Source organism: Hippocampus bargibanti, linkage group LG01 (genome assembly GCF_051943395.1).
Source record: "Hippocampus bargibanti isolate YZ-2025 linkage group LG01, ASM5194339v1, whole genome shotgun sequence".
NCBI lineage: Eukaryota > Metazoa > Chordata > Actinopteri > Syngnathiformes > Syngnathidae > Hippocampus > Hippocampus bargibanti.
The window spans coordinates 3,395,693-3,418,449 of NC_142734.1; the positions used below are offsets into that span (position 1 = coordinate 3,395,693).

At 40.6% G+C, this 22,757-nt stretch overlaps 1 protein-coding gene across 5 annotated transcripts in view; it reads right to left on the minus strand.

Annotated features, from left to right (window-relative positions):
• Window positions 1-22,757, minus strand: part of nkain4 (sodium/potassium transporting ATPase interacting 4) — a 42,601-nt gene that overhangs the window by 5,990 nt on the left and 13,854 nt on the right. For 3 of the 5 annotated variants that reach the window (XR_016114254.1, XR_016114256.1, XR_016114261.1), the window contains exons 4-7: window positions 19,080-19,280; window positions 11,582-11,642; window positions 5,301-5,385; window positions 1,150-3,672 (exon numbers count right to left, since the gene is read on the minus strand). Coding sequence is in view for 2 of the 5 variants with exons in the window: in XM_088990512.1 (XP_088846638.1) it covers window positions 3,663-3,672; window positions 5,301-5,385; window positions 11,582-11,642; window positions 19,080-19,280 (357 nt within the window). In the remaining 3 variants the exon portion in view is untranslated. Of the gene's footprint in view, window positions 1-34; window positions 3,673-5,300; window positions 5,386-11,581; window positions 11,643-19,079; window positions 19,281-22,757 lie in introns of those variants that run through there. The other 2 variants (XM_088990512.1, XM_088990527.1) reach the window with 2 other exon arrangements.

The following is a 22,757-nucleotide window of genomic DNA, read 5'->3' on the forward strand; positions in this document are numbered from 1 at the left end:
CATCAGTCCGTTTTTGATATTTTTAGGCTAGGAGTGAAGGCTTTGCAGGCCTTGACGGTCCGCCACTGCAAATAATGTACCACAAAGAAAATGGTTGGCTCAAGTTAACAGAACACTGTTTAAAGTACACGTTTTCTGTATTTTCTTTTATTATTAAACACATATTTACATGAAAACAAAGAATACACTAGACATGGGACAGGGACACAAAGTCAAATCACATTAGAATTGGGCACAAAATGAAAGAGAAAATAGAAAACACTTTCCATATAAATATTAACAAGAATCTTTTTTCATACATAGAACAGTTTTAAGTAGTTAGATTACACAAAGAGGAAGATGAGATAATTATTCGTGTTTCTTTCCAATACTGACTGGCAATGAGAGAGACATATACACACACATACGTACGCGCACACACCGAGAGCAGTGATTTCTAAACAGGTCTCAAACTGTATCAAATTGTCCAATTTGACCGAAATTGTCTGGATTTATCAATTGCAAATATATCATTGTCAGCAACATACAACGGCTGGTTAAACAAAATGGCTTCCAGCAAGTATTTTAGCTTCATGTTTCATTCAACAGGACCACATTTCATAGGGAGTCAATTTGTGCGTAAATTGAGACAAGATCCATCATTATTTCAGTATTCATTGATTGTATCTGTGACGTTGCTCAAAAAGGTTGCAAAATACAGTGATACCTTGGCTTACGAACTTAATAGGTTCCCAGACAGAGTGTGTAAGGTGAAAAGTGTGTATCCCAAAAATTAATTTCCAATAGGAAACCATTAAAATGAGAATAATCAGTTCCCAGGTCCCCGTAAAACATAATTTTCTATACCTAAAGAATATTGGATGAATCTGACAAGCGGTCGAGCTATTTTCAGCTGCCAAGAATAAACAAAATGGCCTGTGAATAGAACAAAAACAAGGAAATGTCTTTGTTCGTAACACTTTTCATTTGAAGCTTCACACGTTCAATTTGGAAAGCGCTAAAGTATTTCAAGCTTAAAAGTTAAACACGGGAGGACCTAAAGCAGGGGTGCTTAAACTTTTATAAAGAGGATTTTTGCAATTTATGTGGATGTATAACCGCATATGTTGCACAACACAACATTACTGTATGTACATTTTTTGCCATTACCTGAGTTCACTCTGATGACTGGCAGACGAGACAAACGCACGTAGAAAAGATCATCGCGAAAAAAGTCATCCCTTTCCGTATGAAAGTAATACTTTTTTTTACTGTTTATTTAGACTCTATTTTACTTTTAAGGGTGAAAAAAGGGCGAAAATTTAGGATGTAACTGACGACTAGCTTAACTTTGCAACCCTCAAGGGGCGTTGTTTAAGTATCGAATGAGATGTCTTCTGATTGGTTGCCCGGCGTATCAAGTGAAAGGATGTCTGATAGGCTAACGTCAATATATCAAACAAATTGAACTTTATTTGTAAAGCGTCAGTTCATGACAATGTCACATCACCTTGTCATGAGATTTGCCAATAGTACCTTGGAGATCGATTGGTCAAATCGCGATTGACGTATTAAGCACCCCTGCTATAAAGTAACCCACCTAATAAAAACAACCCTCTTGCCATGTTGACTGAATTTAAAACGCCCACCCCCAACCACTTAAATTAAAAAAAAAAATAAAAAATAACATTCTCCTCAGTAACCGCCAGAGAGCAGTAAGGCAACAGTGGATTTGTCTCCCACAAAGTGACGAATACGCACATTGGCCATGGGGAAAAAAAAGTACTTTTGAAGTATGACATGTCTTTGCAGAAACGTTACAATGTAAACAATATGCAGCCAGTTGATGAGTGGTATTGTTCCATTGTTGTTATTTGGATACGCAGATACAGCCAAGTTCATAAATACTGGACACAACTGTTCATCTCTAAACTGTCACCAAACTGAAGACCATTAGCTTGAATTTGAGTGTATTTACATTTAACAACAAATTACAACAGCCAAGTGCCCCATTACTTTTGGCCTCTTGAAAAGTTGCAGGCACATGTACATATATAATTTGCTGTTATTCCGACACCGTTCTTCTGGTTTGGATGTAGATACATGCCCTCAATTAAAATATGACAGTGTGTAGTTAAATCACAAGTATATTTCTTTCATATTTCTTTCATTGTGTGACTGTGTTTTTGGGTGACAGTGCTTCAATTGAAAATGTTTGTTTAAAGGACAACCGACATCACTTTTTTCTTTCGTAACTGACATCAGAAAAACGTTTTATAGCATCTAAAATACCCAAAACACGCAGTATAATTTTTTCAAATGCAAAACACCAATAAAAATGACTTAAAGTGTCCAAAATCTGCCAAAAAACGAGCTGCGAATTGGGCATTTTCAGAAAGTCCCGCCCCCAGTTCGTGACATCACGCCAAGACGTCTTGCATTGCTGGAGAATCAAAACAATGGTTTCAGATTCGGAGAATATGCTTTCTTGTCACACATTCAGTTATTAATATGATTCAAATAGTTCTGAAGAGGAAAGCATATATGTTTGCCATTGATTAAAGAATTTATTCCTTGCCATTTTGAGGCAACATTGGGGGGAAATGGATCACCCAAAAAGAGGCAGAAAATGGCGTCCAAGCTCCTGTGAGCCTGTTTCCACAGGCTGATAAATTCCTTCCATGGAGCTTGGTCGCCCTCTTCTGGCGGCTTTTTGGTGCAACACGAGGTTTTCAAACCAAACAAGTACAGCAAAATACATTGACGTGATGGAAGGACTGCTACAATTTCGGTCAGGGGCGTTCCTTCAGTGACGTCATGTACGGACTCGTCACCAACTCAAAACAAGACTTCCTGATTATTCAGCGAGAGTCTTAAAAGGTAAAATATTGCTATATGCGGTGGAATCTTTGTAAAATACGCTCAGTTTAAGTCATTTGAAGCCATTTTACAAATTATGGACACAACTTGTCCGAAGACGTCTGTTGTCCTTTAAGTTTAAGTCAACGTAAGGTGAATTCTATATTACAATGTCATGATGAGCTACCAGCGCTTGTTAAAAACACAAACACCTCAGAGTTCATTGACAGCAACTTGGCTGTTGTTGAAAATAATCACAAATATAAGACTGGAGGAATATGAAAATTAAAACGTGCATTTCATGATTTTCTCATTTATGATATCGCGCTTAAAACCAAATAAACGTTGCTGCCATTATTAATCTATGTATATTTTTGATGCGCAACCTGAAGATAAGCTTCCTTTCGCGGTCTGCTAGTGTACATTATGTACAAAATACCTCTGATGGACAGTCAAAGCACTGTAATTCAGCGCCATTCACCTGAAATGGGTTTAGCTCAGTGCCACATACTAGTTAATGTTGGGCGACGATAAATTTAGGAGTAAATTAGATGTTATGAACAATTGTGCTGATGGGAAGGCCACGGCACCTCGGCACAGAACACAATACAAACAGATTTACCAAAAGTTGGTCCAAAACAAACATGTTACACTAATAAAGAGGAAGACAATCAAAGTGAGGTGGATTTTCCAAGTAGCCCACCAGTGAGTGTGATGTTTGATGGACTTAAAAATAGTAAAGTGAGAGCACAGGGGGAAAAAATGGTCACATTGTGGCACCAAATGCCGGCAATCACTCCCTTCCAGGATGTTTGATCTTCTATTTACGTAGACCTGCAAATAAAACATGGGAACTAGTTTAAAAAAGTGAAAAAAAAAAAAAAAACCACATTTCCGATCAATGTGTCATTGTTCTAACTTTTTTCAATAGAATACTATACAGAATAAGGCAAAGAAGTCCTTTGCAGACAGAAAAACTCATTCTGTGTGAGATTTTAGACAAAGGACACAAAGCGAGGAAACAAAGTCCGGAATTAGCACTAAAAGAAACTAGATCCGCTCTTGCATTGCAGTTTAGCAGCCTTGACAGGTGGCATGAGGTCATTTTCTTTGCAGACCCTTTTAAGTGGTAAGTATTTGCTGTGCGCTAGGAATTGTTCATATGCACTTTTCTTTTTCAAGGCATTGGAGAACTGCGTAAATTGTCAACCGACGCAAATCTGAAATAATGTGAAGCACGCATATGAAACCATCATTCAATTCAGAAGAATTCCATGCAAAAAGTTACATTTTTTTAATTACTTTTATTTTATTAGTATTTTATTTGTATTGTATTTTTATTTTATATATTTTTTTGTATTTTTATTATTTAATTTTTTGTGTAGTTTATCTGTAGTTTATATGTTGTTTATGTGTAATTTAATTTAATTTAATTTAATTTAATTTAATTTAATTTTATTGTTATGTTATTTTATGTTATTTTTTGGTTATTTTTATCTAATTTGAATTTGAATTTTTATTTTTATTGTAATTTAATTGTATATTTGTTTCAATTCAATTCTATTCTATTCTATTTTCTTTTATTTTCTTTTATTTTTGTATTACATATATTTTTCTTTTCTTTTCTTTTTATATTATTTCTATTAATTTCATTTCTATTTCTGTTTCTGTTTGTATGTGTTAATTGTTAATGTAATTGTAAATTGTTAATTTTAATTTACTTTTATTTTAATGTGATTTTACTTTTACTTTTATTTTACTTTTACTTTATTTTTACTTTACTTTAATGTATTGTAATGTAATGTAATGTAATGTTATTTTATTCATTTTTATTTCATTTTTATTTATTTATGCAACTATTTATAATATGCAATACACGGAGTACATGGTGGTTGGAGTGTGCCAAATTTTCTATTATTTCCACAGTGTACGCTCTTGGAATATGGTACTAAAAGTAAATAGGATTAGCAATAGTCTGACGAACAAAAGGAAGGATTAATTTTTGAGAATAACATTGGGTTGGGGTTTCCTTCTGACATCCAGCCAGGTCCATAAATATTGGGACAAATATTTATATATCTGACTGTCCAACACGTTCGCACCCATATACATAGTTTTCCTGGATTAATGCATCATCCAAGACACAAGTGCAAGCAGTGTTATTTGAAACACTTGCACTCAACTTCCCCATTCTGTGTGAGCGACCGTCATTTTCTTTCAGCATTCCTGCTTAAAAGTGGACCTGAAAACGTTGCTTGTCATTGATGAGTAACGCGGGAAGGGGCGGGGAGTGGTTATGGTGGAATATGGAACACTGACGAAGGAAGGGTAACTTTGGCCTAAAAATGACAAATGTGAGCAAGCACTCAAAACGATGGGAATATTCAAATGCGTCTGGCTCACCGTGTCGGAATCACATACAGTAATACAAGATGGCTGACTGACAACACGTCTGTACTTACAGGGACACGGGCTTTAGGAGGAGATGAGATGGTTTCTCATTGACATGGTAGAGTGGGAATGGCTCAAATCCACCAATAAAATCAACTGAAAGCAAAAGAAAAAAAATCAAAATCATGAATTATGGAATGAATTCAAATGCTAAACAAAACAACTAAACATATGACAACAGAGTAGAATGAGGCGTGACACACGTAAGATGTCAGCGGGATGTCAGCGGAGATGTGTTGAATCATCACATCTCATTTCATCATTTTTCCTTTCATCTGAGCATTTGCTCTGAGCCCGAGGGATCACGGAAACAGGTGGAAAGCGTCCGGCTGTCAAAACCGCCTCTGCATTTTTATCGCTCATGCACAGAGGTGACCTTTGGCGCTCAAACCGCTCGGTTTATTTCCTCGCTTAGGAGGTCAGACTCTAGGTGATATTCCGTTGAGCTGGTGGCGGTTGTGTCCAGGAGACAAAATAGCTGCTGTGAGACATTTTGGAGATGAAGGAAAAGCCGATGTGACGTTGCTGTGGTACAAAGAGGGAGAGAGAGCTGGGAAACCAGAGACATGACGTGAAAGGAGCGCATATCAAGCAGATTTGTGTCCAGGCCCATGCAAACACCAAATGGAAAGAACAACTGATGACAATTTGAGTCTTCAAAGCACAAGTCAAACAGACGCTTCCGTTTTCCTAGCTAAAATGGGCAGCTATATCCTGCTAACCTAACACTAGTGGGATAACAGACACATGACCGTCACGGAAACTACAGTCAGGCCTGATCGAGTCCATCCGGATAAGCGGAGGCAGTGATCTGTTGAATACTGATAGGTTTGAAGGATGAGGGTCATTGGCTACAGGGTTCCTCTGTGACTCATTTCGGATACTCTCTTTGAAGCCTGTTTGAACAAAATAGCGAGGATAACTGTGACGTGATGGAAATGACATAATCAGTCAGGACAAAATAAGTAATCAGATTAGCTTCAGGGAATAGTCCTCTGCTCTGCCCAACTTTAGAGCAGGGACCTATCAAAACAGACGTCTGACAGCGCCACCTCTAGACATTAGGGATATGTATATATATAGGGCCAGAGCTACCAGCATAATTTTAGTTAGCTGACGAAGCTTTTCGGATGGGGAGCAAAATGTCCGACACCTTCAAAGAAGTACACATGACGGCTGAAGAAACCTTTTCATCGATGGACACACAGACATATTGCTGTCAAACGTTGTGGCTGAAAAATAGATGCCATATGTCGAATCATGACAGCAAGCTATAACCCAACTAGAGTGATACCTGAGTTTATGAACGCTTTAGCTGACGGACTTTTTGCCTTACGAACAGTAAATTCGCGAGAATATCATCTTGGCATACGAACTAGTTTTTCGGAAACACACGGAGCGCCACAATGCACATTTATTATACATAAAATAAGGTATGTTTTGTGGAGTTTTAAGGTTTATTTAGTAGAAAAAATGTTTATGGGGGCCTCGAAACGGATTATTCTCATTTTTAATGGTTTTCTATGGGAAATTAATGTTTGGAAGACACATTTTTCGCCTTACACACACTTTCTGGGAACCAATTAAGTTCGTAAGCTGAGGTATCACTGTATTTGAGTAAGCGACTGTGTCTGAGAGATACTGGCAGGATGATGGCGACACGACACAAGCATGGAGTACCACAAGACGTGAGAAGACGTTGCAGGCAAATTGCAATGAGTTGATAGGCTGCTCAAGATTTCAATGTTTCAAGTGGGAGATGCAACAGAACATTTTGCAGAAATACATCATTTATTTAATACTGTCATAACTAGCATCAATCAAAGAGCATGACACAATTAAAACAAGTGAAACATTGTTGGCACCTTTTATGACATGCTTTCTAACAACCTAGCAATCCATTCCGTTTCACCAAGGATTTTTTGGGACGTGACTCAGCACACAGGGCAACAAATATAATTAGCAGACATGCAAAAGTGAGCTTATCCCGGTGCTGCGCGGCACAACTCTCTCTGACCTACTTTCCAAAGAGGATTTTCCCCACCACTGCTGCTGACGGTGTGTCTGTGAGTCACCGATAAGTGTGTTAAGATTCACATGGTACACAAACATGGTGTCAGCCACACTCCTAGATTAGCAGCACACACACAGGTGTGCACACATGCTCATCTTGTACATTAGCGTCCTGCGAGAAGAATGACCCAAGTAATGAGTTGTTCGAAATGCAAGATGCCTTTTTGGCCCGTGAATTCAACTCACTTCAAAAATAAGCAGGAGCTTGGCAGCTAAAGAACAGTTCTTTGAAAGAGAGGCTTCAGACTGTTTTTGCCACTGCCAGGGGAAGTTTGAACTTCCAAGGAAACATTAACTCATTCACTGCCATTCCTGAATTTATTGGGAATTGAAAATATGACGTAAAACGCCATTGCACAATTTGTTCGGGTTGGTTTTTTTTCATGCTTGAGTGTCGATAAAGTCCTGGACATGGCCTCTGGTAATTTTTTTCCTTCCACAAGGGGGCAGCATTTACCCTATGTCCACGTTAGCGCTTTCTTCCAGCTTCATATTTATCTGGTATATAGTATGGACCCTGCCAGCTACATCAACAACCATCACAAAGGTAAATAAAAATACTTTATTATACAGTACAGTTTATTTCTTTAATTACAATACAATAGCACATTTATTATATAGAAAATAATGTATATTGTGTGTAGTTTTAAAGCTTATTTAGTTGAAAATAATATTTTATGGGGACCTGGGAACGGATTATTCTCATTTTAATGTTTTCCTATGGGACATTCATGCTTGGAATAGACACTTTTCGCCTTATACACACTTTCTGGGAACGAATTAAGTTTGTAAGCCAAGATATCACTGTGTAAGGTGAATCTGAGTATAAGGCGCACATTCAATCACTTAAAAAGGTTTTCCAAATATAAGATATAGATATCTAAATGTTTTCCAAGCATAACGCACACCACATTATATGGTGCTACAGTATAGGCTGAGGTTACGCACTACTTCTTCTACAGGGAGAACTGGAGTCAATTGCTGCTCACCGTAGTTGTGAGACCTGTTGTGGCTCAATATTACGTCACATATAAGGCGCACCTGCATAAAAGGTGCAGGGTCATCTTTTGAAGAAAACCAAGTGCGTCTTATACAGTGCTATACAGTATTCATTTTTATTGAATAAAGATATTCAAATTACTCGTGGACTTGTTTCACCACAACAGTTAATGAATTAAAACTCTTATGCCCAGCCCTACTTTTGAGCCGCAAACCCATCACCAACCACATCCTCACAGCCATGTAAACGTTTGTCACAACGTGGGGAAAAAGCTCCCCACATTCTGTGCAATACTTACGAGAGGATGTCTCCATAGCGACTGACAGCAAAAAAAAAAAAGCATTCAAAGAAGAAAAAAAATCAACAAAAGTCATCAGAGAAGGGGGACGTAAAGAGAAACAGAAATGCTAAGCTAGGAAGGGAGCTCACTGTTGAGAGGAGCTTTAATCTACACATCAAATAGAATAGAAAATAAGAACACCTATTCTGTGTGTGCGTGTGTGTGCGATTGTGCGTGTGTGTGTATGTGCACGCTGACATGGAGCAAACTATCGGAACAAAGGGCTTGCAGTTAGGAATGATGTAGCTGCAATTTACTGGAGTTCAGTCTGGATCACAGAACAACAAGATGTTAATTATATCCAGCGAGCGGTCTCCATTGACTCATTCACTGCCAGACGTGCAAAAATGTGTCCACTCCAGTGCCAGGGTTTTTGTCATTGTCACTCCAATTCCAGGACCCACTTGATTATTGAGTTTTAGGACTACATAACCATTCAATGCGGCGTACGAAATCTTCTTTCATCAGAAAAATAGTTTATTTCTAAATTATGTGGGTCTGGAGTTATATGAGCTTGAGCTGAGGGTGGCTGTGCAAAATACAATGCTATACATGCATATTGGTTTATATAGCGCTAAACAACAACGACAACAGCGAAAACATTTAGCTCGTAGTAGACGTCCCTGATCCACTGCTGAAAATGACGCTTTGATCCCCTCCTCTTTCATCTACAACTGCTATTATTATTTGTTATTTAGTTGTTGTTTTTTTTTTTTTTTACTTAAAGATGCCTTTCCAGCAGCTCTTTTATTTAGTTTTTCTACTGTTTTCTTTCCTTTCATAACATTGCTGCTGTGAAATGTACATTTCTCCACAGCGAGACGAATAAAGGTACAGTGATACCATGGCTTATGAACTTAATTGGGTCCCAGAAAGTGTGTGTAAGGTGAAAAGTGTGTATACCAAACGTTAATTTTCCATAAGAAACCATTAAAATGAGAATAATCCGTTCTCAGGTCCCCATAAAACAATATTTTCAACTAAATAAGCCTTAAAACTACACACAATATACCTTATTTTGTGTATAATAAATGTGCTATGGTATTGTAATTAAATAAATAAACTGTACTATAAAATAAAGTCGTTTCATTTACCTTTGTGATGGTCGTTGATGGCTTGATGGAATGGATATCTTTTTGCATAAAGTGTCTCAAGGAGCTCCCAAACAAGAAAAACGAAAACCCGAACAAATTCAGGAACGGCGCTCAACATCATATTTTCAATACCCGAAGAAATTTGTGAATGGCAGCGAATGAGTTAAGCAACTGCAGATATCACCATGTGGGTGACTGCAATTACCACGTATAGCAGCACCCATAAATTTGTCTGGCCCAATGTATAACTACCGCTTACACAAAGTAGAACTGCATTAACATAAATTGAGGCATAGTTCTGTTTTTAGCAAAACAGTCGTCATGTAAACATGAGGAGAGAGCGACTTTAGATTTTGGTTGAGAGGACACGGTCATCGAGGCTTGATTTGGGAGTATGTGGGATTCAAATGATACCGTTCAAAGCATTGGGGTCAGTGGGGGGGGGGGTCGGATTCAGTTGGGTAAAACGCAAACTTCTTACAGCCATTTCTGGAATGTGGCCTTGCAAGTTAAAGACGTGAGCTATTCCCCACGAACATACATGACCGCACAAAAATTACAAGAAACCTCTGCATGAACATGCAATTACCTTGTGTTGCGTGTTTAAAAATCACATCGGATACAAAAGTGACTGACGTGATTACAGCCAGGAACTGTTTCCTAAGTCTTCCAAGAAATATGGTAGAGTACTCCCCCAACACCCCAAGAACCTGTGGAACGTCATACAATCTCAGCTAATCCTCACGGAACCATTTTGCTCAAGCCTTCGTGAAGCAGGGGCTTAAACTTTAAAGACAAAGCGATTCGTCCCGACTTAGCGTTAAATCAGATATTTATGGCCCTTTGATGAAATTCTTCCTGATTTGATCGGCTATCCGCAAAGATGGCCTTTGACCTATTACGTCGCAGCAGCTGTGTCAATCATCTAAAGCGCTCTGTCTGGTTTATCGGTCTTCTGAACAGTCTGTGGTTGGATGGATAATAATAATAATACATTTCATTTCTAAGCGCCTTTCATGGCTTGAGGAGTCCGCGATGAGAAGTAAGGAGCGTCAGTTCAGAGCGCCGATGCATACGTTGAACTGTCGCGGCTTGGAATTGAAGCGGATTTATATGCGACAGGAGATAGGAGACAATCTCTTTTCGTCAATGGATGCTCCAGCTTTGCATTTGCTTTCAACATTAAGCTTGTAGCAGCCATGCGCATTCCACCATGATGTCCCTGATCCACTGGTGAAAAGGACGCTTTGATCCTCTTCTCTTTCATCTAGCAACTGCTTCATACAACAAAGAGGGTGCAGTAAGTATTTAGGATTGAATGACTGTGCCTTTGTGTTGTCATATTATTTCGTTCTTTTGACTTCAAGATGGCGCCGCGAGAGTGGCTGCCGTTACGGCAGCTCCTGTATTTTGTTTTTCTACTTCTTCCTTTCCTGTCCTCTTCCTTCCATAACTTTATTGCTGTGAAATGTAAATTTCTCCACTGCGAGACTAATATAGGCTAATCTAATCCAATAAAACAAATTGATAATGAAGAAGTCAAAATACCAGAGGCAGCTTGATTGACAATGGGCACATACGTTAGAGAAAAAAACATGCAGAGTACATCAGAGGCAGAAGCATAGGACGGCAAATATGGAGGACAGACCCCAGGAGGTGTGAACACCTGGCACGTCTGGATAAGCGAAGGAGAGAGAAAGCGCACCCAGGAGGCGAATCGTTTCGGAAAAGAGGGAGAAAGGAAAGTGGAAAGAAGCATAGTGGGTCAGAGGTCTGACTACTCACAACTGTCCTCCTCGTCTGTCATGACGCTTACAACATAACACGCGTACACAAAGCCCAGGAGCTGTGAACACAAAAGCAGATAAGCCAGGTTAGACAACAGTACCCATCAAACACGATGCAAGTCTCACAAAAACAGCCACGGTTTTGTCAGTGGTGTCAAGAAATGATCATTCATACATTTGGGAAAGAAGAATTCGGGCGGAGACGTTTTTTAAGTTGTACGCCCGACGTAAAAGTTGCACGGCCCGGGCGTCCCGGCAGGTGTTATTTCAGACACTGACTTAAAGGACAACCAACACCACTTTTTTGTTTCCTAACTGACATCAGGAAAATGTGTTATAGCATCTAAAATACCCAAAACACGCAGGATGATATTTTTTTGTCAAATGCAAAACACCAATAAAAATGACAAAGTGTCTAAAAACTACTTCAAATTGAACCCGGAAGTGGCCAGTTTCAGAAGGTACCGCCCCCTTGTTCGTGGTGTCACGCCAAGACGTCTTGCCTGGCTCGAGAATCAAAACAATGGCTTCGGATTCAGAGAAGATGCTTTCTTGATACTCATCCAGTTATGAATATGATTCAAATAGTTCTGAAGAGGAAAGCATAAATATTTGCAATCGATTAAAAAAGTCCTTCCGTGTCATTTTGAGGCGTCTGGACTGAAATGTAGCACCCAAAAAATGCAGAAGATGGCGACAAAGCTCCGTGGAAATGAGCTGATTTGTCTCCTGGGAATTTTCGTCAGCGAATATCAAATAGTTGTGTCAGTGCAATACACAACGATTCACTCTCACGTTATTTATGTGTTTTCCTTCTAATTTCGCCATCGTTTTCTGACCAAACAAAGTACCGCAAAATGCATTGTGTGTACTTTCTCGACCAGGGGCGTTCCTTCCGTGACGTGATGTCAGGAATCGTCACCAACTCAAAAACAAGACTTACTGAATATTCAGCGCGAGTCTTAAAACGTAAAATATAGCTATATATATGCGGTGGAATCTTTGTAAAATACACCCAGTAGAAGTCATTTGAAGCGATTTTACAAATTATGGTCCCAACTTGTCCGGGGCGTCGGTGTTCCTTTAAGGCAGACAACCAAGCAGTCTAAAGCGGCCAAGCTAGAGGGCTATCCGATAGAATGATGCAACCTAGGTTCTACTGAGACAAACATTTCAGGTTTACGGTGATCAACAGAATGTGAAAAAAATCTTTGAAATGATAGCAGGATGAACCCATAACAGATCTTGAATCTTCCGTGTGTTGAGGGAGTTCCCAATGTGTATACACAACTGCACAGTTAGCAGCTTGCACGTGGAAACTTACCAGACAGCCCACAAGTGACTGCGGCTATTAATTTACTGTATGCGCACGGAAAAGCTACCCTCAAAGTGGCAGATGGCCGTCATTGCCTGTGAAACAGAGTCTTCGAGAGACGGGAGATGGAGACAGTACGTCTTCATCCTGCCTTCAATCCATCATTTGGTCCTCTGGCATGCCAATTAAAGCACTGCCGGGCATGTTGCCCTCCTTTCACACTGGCACACCAGACAGGGAAGAGTGTGTGGCAGTTAGTCATGTACTAAAGAAAGTTGGCATGTCAAACACAAGGGCACGGAAGCAGTTGTCTATGCATCCAGCCGTCCATTTTCTAATCTGCGTCTCCTCATGAGGGTCACAGGCGTGTTGGACCATATACCAGCCGGCACAATACACCTAGAACTGGTTGCCAGCCAATCGCAGCACACACATAGACATTGCATTTCAAAGGTAATAGCTCCTGATCTCATGCTGAAACCTTGCAACAACTTATATCAAAATTGTTCACATTGCAGTGTAATAGGCAAAAATGCATCGGTACACACTTCATTGAAGTGACTGTTCCTTTAATGTCTATCATTCACATCTCAGTTTTGGTCTATAATTGGGATGATGACAGAACCACTGTCTACTAGTATAAGGCGCGCCCCCAAGGAATGGTGTACGTGTATTTTCAAACTTTTTCCATATACAGTAAAGTCTCGTTATATCGATATCGGATATATCGATAGTCCCGGTTATATCGATACTATTTCTATGCACGCACGGAGAAAATTACATGCAAACAGGGTCGGATATATCGATAGTCCCGGTTATATCGATATTTTTTCGGACTCCCTTGAATATCGATATAACGAGACTTTACTGTATATATAAGGCGCGCCCGAGTATAAGGTGCTACAGTTGAGGCTAGGGTTATGCACGACTTCTTCTGCTGGGGGAAATGGAGTCAGTGGCTGCTGACAGTAGTTGCGAGACCTGTTGTAGCTCAATATTACTTCACATATAAGGCGCACCTGCATAAGGGGTCATCTTTCTAAGAAAACGAAGTCTTTGGCCTTACACACCGGAAAATATGGTACTTTCAGCCAAATTTTAGTGAAGCATGACACGAGAATTGTGATTTTCTCTTACCTGTGACCTAATGTTGTGCGGTGCTTGTGAAGGAAGTACCGCTTATATAACCTTACAAATGCTTATGATTTAGAGCACATGTGTCAAAGTCAAGGCACGGGGGCCAAATCCGGCCCGCCACATCATTTTTTTGGGCCCGCGAAAGCAAATCAAACTTGTAAAATTCAATGATGCTTGCTAAAATCCTAACCAAATTTTCATATTTTTGGATGTAAACTACAATAACAGTCATTATTCTTGACTTCAGATTTGAAAACTAGTTCTTCATTAATTTGTTGTGCGCTCTATATGTAGTATGTGGAGGGGATTAAACATTCTAATGGCTTCCCCAAAGTCAGAACGGCCCTCGAGAGACAACCATAGCTACAATGTGGCCCGTGGCAAAAAATGACTTTGACATCCCTGATTTCGAGAGAAGAGGCTTGAGGGTTACAGTCCCAGTCACCATCTAATCTGAAGAGTGCATAAAACTGCATCGGGTGAGAGCCACAACCAATTGTTTTGGGCTTAGTGCGGGTTTATGCAGAAACTTCTATTTGCATCATGAATTTACAGTGATAGAAAGAAGCATAAAGCCGTTTGGCCCTCAATCGAACACAACCTTCCCACAGGTCTTTGTACACTCCCCATGGAGCAATGGGGACAGCTGTGACGAGAATCACAAGAATGAACATATACAGCACAAACCTGCATACTGTACACCAAACAAGTAAACTATGGGATGTAGACATAAGAAAACATTGAACACAATATCACCCAATGGGTTTTCCTTCATTCACTATTCATGACATTGGAAAGGATGCACAGTCATCCTAATAGAACCCAAGGGGTGAAAAGAAAGTGTGTGTGTGTGTGTGTGTGTGTGTCCAGATGCTGAGGCAGGTTAAAAAAATAGCTAAGTGTGTATGCAAAGACTAATGAGAGCTTTTGAAGAGAACAGATAACAATGCCATGTCAAATTTTAACGACGCACACACACACACACACACACACACACACACACACACACACACACACACACACACACACACACACACACACACACACACACACACACACACACACACACACACACACACACACACACACACACACACACACACACACACACACACACACAAATCATAAAAATATGTCCACAAGGCACCAACCAATTTCAGCTTCCAGAATAGGCTTAGCATATTTTCAAAGTTGACTAGATGTACATACATCTCAATAATGAACTAAGCAACACTTTGATCCTCCTTCTTTGCTGGCCTAAAAATGAATTACGGACCGATGTTAATTATATTTAGGATAAAATATGATTTTCTATTAAATAATTCCAAATTGTGTTTCAGTTCCTTTCATTACTTTTCCCCTGTTGTGCTGCTTCCAGACGTGGGTTTTTGTATTTAAGCATTTGACCAATCACATTTCAGCCATCATTTGTTACCAGGGTCAGAAATCTAACAATGCTTTCTAAAGGCGCTGGTCAACGTCTGAGGTTTCGCAAATTATGATTGGCTAGTCAGTAGCCAATCATAGTTTACAAAAACTGCTCCGATCACAACCCGCTTGTGACAAAAGCATACTGGCCAGAGCTAGCATGTGTGTTTTCGTATTTAAGCATTTAACCAATCACATTTCAGCCATCATTTGGTACCGTAGTCTAAAATCTACCAATGTCTTCTTGTGAATGATTGGCTAGTCACTAGCCAATCATAGTTTGCAAAAACTGCTCTGATCACAAGCCGCTAGTTACAAGAGCATACTAGCCAGAGCTAGCACACTGTATTGGCAGTAATAAACAATTTGAGTGACTATGACAAAAACCCTGGCACTGGAGTGGACACATTTTTCGCACATCATCTGTAACTTGTTTTTCCTTTACAGTGTAGCCCCATACCTTTGTGGTTCGATACCTGTAGATGAGCATATTTGAAGATTTTTTTTCAATGCACTACAACGGGCATAAATTATACATGGCATTTAGCTACAGTAAAGTCTCGTTATATCGATATTCAAGGGAGTCCGAAAAAATATCGATATAACCGGGACTATCGATATATCCGACCCTGTTTGCATGTAATTTTCTCCGTGCGTGCATAGAAATAGTATCGATATAACCGGGACTATCGATATATCCGATATCGATATAACGAGACTTTACCGTATTTGCGGGCAATCCAGTCCCTATCCCACACAAGTTGCGGTAGCCAAACATGACTTTAATTAAGATAAAAAGTAACAAAATATCTACCGTTCAAGATTAGAAGATGAAATCAATTCCCGGTACATGCAGTTCATAACAATAGCTCCCAAAAACATTTTTTTTCGGGGTGACTTGCACAAAATACTAGCAAAAGGATTGAAATCTTTGTCAATCTCAAAGTAAACAGCCCACTATTGATTATAGCGTCGGGAATGAAGGTCAAGGTAAACTCAAATAGATCAAAGAGGGAGTATGTGAGGGGGTTGGAAAATGTATTCTAGGTTAATTACAAAGGGGCCCCCCACCCTGACTAATAATGAGGCATCGGCCTTCCCTTGGAAAAAGAGATTTTTGTGTGTGTGCAGCTGAGAATTTCATGATGAATCACCATGCGATAGTCTGCAGAGATCACATTCACCTGTTTTTTTTTTCTGCCAGCCCCTCCCCAGGCTAAACACACACGTACACGTACACACTAACAAATGCACATTGCGTAATTTGCATCTTTCACATCTAATAACTGCATGGCATGTTAATAACCCCCCTACGCACACACTGACATACATACAAGAGGCGTCCAAACAAAGCAGGGCTTTGTTTTATAATGCGGCATCATTCAAAGATTTCAAATGAGGTCCGAGTGGGTGAAAGGCTAGATAGGAACAGTGGACCCTTCTGACTGGGGGGTACATAAATAAAACACAGAGCAAAGAATTTAGTGACCAAACTACATAATCTGTTTGTTTGTTGTACAAATGTTCTAGTGTTTGAGGGAAATGTAATCTGCGGAAAATCCAGTAACCTACTAAACAGATTAACAGTAAAATATTTTAGCAAAACCAGCTTTTGGGGGAGAATGGCAGACCATGATGTGGTTACGAGTAGTTTGAGGTCACAACTTTCAGAGAGTGGCCTGCTGTATTATTATATTATTAGCTTTTGCTAGCTGTTTGCTGTCTATTAGCTATCTGGCTGGCTATGAATTAGCTATCTAGCTGGCAGGCTATCTAGATAAATATCGGTTGACAATCAATTGGCGAACTAGCTAGCTTTCTAGCTATTTGAGTGACTTCCGGGTTGAGTGAACGCTGGCGCATGTGGCTGCTGCTGCTCACCTGCAGAAAAACTGATCCTGTGACTGTAACGTGACCTTGAGAGTTTATGAGCGCTTATAAATGAATTATTATTATTAAAAAATCCAACCCAGCCATGCCATTTTCTATTGTACTGCATGAAGGTGGACAGGGAGCCGCAGTCTATACCAAGTGACATTGGATTCAAACCGGCTCTACTAAAACTGAGAGATGACCACTGTACCACCTATGCCAAGTGAAACCAGCCTCTCTTCAAGATCGTCTGTCATCATCTGCATCTTGGCAAATACAGTGAATCTCAGAAGACAATGGTTACGACCAGCAGATTAATATTTCATCAAAATGACACTAACGACCGTCCTTTGAGCCCCAACTAAATATTTCATAGAAACCTTCAAAGGGCCCTTTGCCAAGACAAAAGACCTTGCTTTCCCTACTTTCAATTCTCGTTTGAGCTCTGCTTGTCTGGCTGCTCAAGATTTGAACCTCGAAGGAGAAAGGAGAAATGTTGAAAGCAGCATTCTGCAGATACTGTAATTTACCTTGCCATCAGAACTTCAAAATCATCATCTGTACACGCTTGTTGTCATGCATCACCCACACCAGTGACATACAATAATTTTTGGAAGATGTGTACAGTGGACATGTTAAATTCCTTGCAACATGAAAGGTGAACGAACGAGATACGTTCCGAGCGGTCGTTCGTAAGGTGAATTTGGTCGTAAGTTGCTTCAGTGCTACATTTTGTAAGTGAACGAACGAGACACGTTCCGAGCGGTCGTTCGTAAGGTGAATTTGGTCGTAAGTTGCTTCATTGCTACATTTTGTAAGTGAACGAACGAGACACGTTCCGAGCGGTCGTTCGTAAGGTGAATTTGGACGTAAGTTGCTTCAGTGCTACATTTTCTAAGTGAACGAACGAGACACGTTCCGAGCGGTCGTTCATAAGGTGAATTTGGTCGTATGTTGCTTCAGTGCGATATTTTGTATGGAATGTTTGCTTAAGTCAAACACGGAATGGGGAAGTATAAAACACAGCCGCTCTAACAGTCAGAAACTGAATTCACACCTACTGTAGTACGACGACATACAGTACTGTATATCCTTGGGTCTTCAGGAAGCTACTGAAGCTTTTTGTTATGCATCGCGTCCTCCTCAGAGCGTCAACTGGAAAGAGATTTCCTTCCCACCCACATACTCTACGCAGCCAATCGTGAGCAAGCTCGGCGCCTCCTCCTCAGAGCGTCAACTGGGAAGAGGGACTTCTTCCCCGCCCACATAGTCTACACAGCCAATGAATAAGCGAGCTCGACGGATTGGGGCTTGAACTCGTTGGCAACACTTCAGCATAGGGCGCTGATTGTTCAGCCTTGGTGTCCGTCGCGTTAACATCCAGCCCTTGAAACCTCCAATGGGTCTGTGTGTGTGAAGCACGGTATGCAGCCAATCGCAAGCCAGCTGAGGCGGAAAACGGTGCGCAATACAAAATCGAACTTACAACATCTCCGTCCAAACATTTTTCGACGTACAGTACCCGGGAAAATGCTCGTATGTCATGTTTTTCATAACTTGAATGTTCGTAAATTGGGGAGCATCTATAAACTACTTGTTCATTTTTACAAGTCTCCATTTGTGACATCCACTTCATTTCGGAGCGCTCCGGAACATAACATCTACCAAATTGTCTCATAGGAGGTGTTTGGCCAAAAGGCAGCCATATAACATATGACTGTGGAAAGGACGGACTGATACTCACAGCAGTCAGGATCTGTGTTCCACTGTGCATGACCTCGATGTACTGGTAGTCCATGAGGCAGCCCATGACAGTGATGTACGAGTGGCTTTCAGTGGTGTGGACCCCTCCAGCTTCAGGCATTTCTCTTCTCACACAGCCTGGCCCGTGTTCGCGCCACCACGAGTGATGGGCTGAGATGTTAAATGTCAGCAGTTCACTGTCCTGGAAAAGACAAAGAGAAAAAAAAAAACATTCACATCTACTTAATTCACGGTCGTCTTGAGGGGATTTGCATCATGGCATTCATGCCGTCACGATGCAGAGGCTTTTCGACACAATAATATTTGGACGTAAATATTGAATCGGTTTACTTTCGAATCTGGTCGACCCGACCCGTTTCATACCTTATTATCTCAGCATCCCAGCCAAAGCCTTTCTAAAACAATCGCTGTCATACAGGGTACATTTTCAGATAAATTTAAAGGACAACCGACATCATTTTTTTGTTCTAAAATACCCAAAACACGCAGGCTGATATTTTTAGTCAAATGCAAAACACCAATAAAAATGACTTAAAGTGTCCCAAAACTACTTCAAAATGACCTCGGAGATGCCGAGTTTCAGAAGGTCCCGCCCTCTTGTTCATGACGTCACGCCAGGATGTCTTGCCTTAAAATTTGCTATAATGAAAAGTCCTCTATTGTGAAAAATGTTCTGTAAACATACACATTTTGTTGTAGAGGTGTTTCATTGTATTTAATCCTGCACACATAGACACTCACACCACTCAATATTCCACAATGGCAATCCAAGCTCCCATAAGCCCCACTGCGACCAGACATACATTATTAACAGAGCCACGTGTTCTCTTGAAGTATCTCATTAACCACACACATACATACACTGTACTTGCTTCTACGTCAGGCAAACCTCAACCACAACCTAACTGTCTTGTTGAGCATTTATTACGACTTTCGGACTCCGTTTATTTTAATTGTGACACCCGAAGGTGGTCTTCGGGTCGGTGAAAGAGAATGAGAGCACTAATGAGAACACCAATAGCAAACGGAAGTCATTGACTGAATTAGGTGTTTTGAGCTGGAAAACAAGCTGAACAGTAGCCCTCCAGGCACAGAGTTGCAGATACCTGCACTAGACAGCTAACTAGAGAGCATTTTGGGATGCCCTCCCCACCCCCAGTCCCCAAGGGAAAGGGGGTGGGGAGTTTTGCTGAGGATGCTCTCTCCGCCATTTTACTCCTTGTTCAACAGGGGGAAATGGAGTCAAGTGCAGCATCATATTTGGAAGAAAATCAAGGCTTCTGGGTGCGCCTTATACAGCGGAAAATACGGAATATGAATGTGTTCTTCATTGGGACTCAAATAGCTTTTCTCCCACATCTGTTTATTTACTAATTTGATGTTTTAGCCGAAAGGATTTATTATACCAATCAATTCTCTTATCAGGGGGGAACTTGATGACTCACTATGCTTATTTCACTGACTTATCCCTCTGTCATATGTTTACATTATATGAATGTGATAACTAATTACCGGTAGCCAAAAGAGGCAAAGGATTGTCCATTTGTCCAGAGAGTCAGGGCTCTGTCTGTCAATCTGTCTTGCACCACACGGGACAAGCCGGGGGATCAATAGGAAGTGACGGATAACGCACCATATGACCTCCTCCCTGCTTGAGGGCTCGAGCTTGCTTAATACAACACTCACCAATGGCTACTCCCCCAAACCATCCTGTCAAGGTTGTGCAAGGCAGGTCTGACTGAATTAACCAACTCTGTCTTATGATAAAATGTCAGAGGTTACAAAGAAAGCTGTGTGTTTTGTGTCTGTGTGTGTGTGTGTCCACGCTCCATTAGCCAACTCTCCTCCTGGCCAGCATATGCAAAGGCTAGGAAGCCCAGGCTGGCTCCATCTGTTGGGTTAATGCCCAGTCGCAGCCGTGAGCAGCTGGCCCCCGACAAGCTCCGTTAGACAGCGCACACTCATAAGGGACGCCGTATAGTGGAGTCAAGTGATAGACAAGACATACGCTAGGGAGCTGAAGTCTTTTACACAATGGCTGAGGTACCAGAGCTTGAGGAGGTGATTGTAAAATTCATTTTGGGTGTCTGAGATTAGCTGGATGTATTCATTAATCTCAATGGTCAGGCAGCCAAAAGGGAAGAGGAGGGGAGAGAGGACAATGTGAGGAAGGGGTGGGGATTATGTCAATTCTGAGGAGAGGAAGAAATGTGGGGCAGGGCAATATGACGGAAACTTTATGTGGAAAGACATGTTGGCTGGTTATATACAGTAGATATAAAAAGTTTACACACCCAGTTTTAAAGGACAACCGACGTCTCCGGACAAGTTGTGTCCATAATTTGTAAAATGGCTTCAAATGACGTCTCTACTGAGTGTATTTTACAAAGATTCCACCGCATATAGCTATATTTTATGTTTTAAGACTCGCGCTTAATATTCAGGAAGTCTTGTTTTTGAGTTGGTGACGAGTCCGTACGCGACGTCACTAAAGAACGCCCCTGACCGAAAAAAAACCCACATTGTAGCAATCCTTCCATCACGTCAATGTATTTTGCTGTACTTGTTTGGTCTGAAAACCTCGTGTTGCACCAAAAAGCCGCCAGAAGAGGGCGACCAACCTCCATTGAAGGAATTTATCTAATTCCCTACACGGCTTTGTCGCCATTTTCTGCCTCCCTTGGGTGCGACATTTCCCACCCCTGATGCCTCAAAATGACACGGAATAAATTCTTTAATCGATTGCAAACATGTATGCTTTCTTCTTCAGAACTATTTGAATCAGGCTGAATATTCAGCGCGAGTCTTAAACCGTAAAATATCGCTATATGCTGTGGAAACTTAAATACGCTCAGTAGAAGGCATTTGAAGTGATTTTACAAATAATGGACACAACTTGTCCGGGGCGTCGGTTGTCCTTTAATATGTGTACTAGCACAAATAACATTGATGTTATTTTTTCCCTCCCAGTATGCAGTCTGGGCAGCTCTCTGGGTGGCTTGAAGTGTCTTCATCATCTGCTTTTAGATTGGACGTGGGCGGACTGTCCAAGGTGAGACTTTTTGAGATTGAAATTGTGTGCTAGCTCAGGCCAGTATGCTAGCGGCTAGTGCTCCTATGATTGGCTAGTGACTAGTCAATCATGTGACCAGCCAATCATAATTTGCGAAAACTCTGACATTGCAAGCGCCTTCGAGCATGCCTTGGTTTGCCAGATCAAACTCTAATTTTAAAGCAACAGCTTCATCACTGTTAATTTTTATGCTGCAGAGCCTGCGGAACTGATTGTGAAGGCGCACAGGTAGATTTCTGACCATGGTAAGAACCGATGGCTGAAATGTGATTGGTTAAATGCTTAAATACAAAAACACACATCCGGAAACAGCACAAAAGGGGAAAAGCAAATGAAAGAAATGTGAAAGACAATTTTTAATTATTTAATAAGAATTCATGGAAAAAATATAATTCACATTAGTCTGTGATTCAGATATTTTTAGGTCAGCGGAAAAGGCCTAGCAGGCCCTGACGGCCCACCATTGTTTGAATGAGATCGGTTAATTCAAAATACAGTCAAGTTCCCATTCATAAGAGGGTGTGCACACTTCTACAAACACATTATTTCAGTACAGTTATCTAATTTTACTTCAATGTAAAAAAG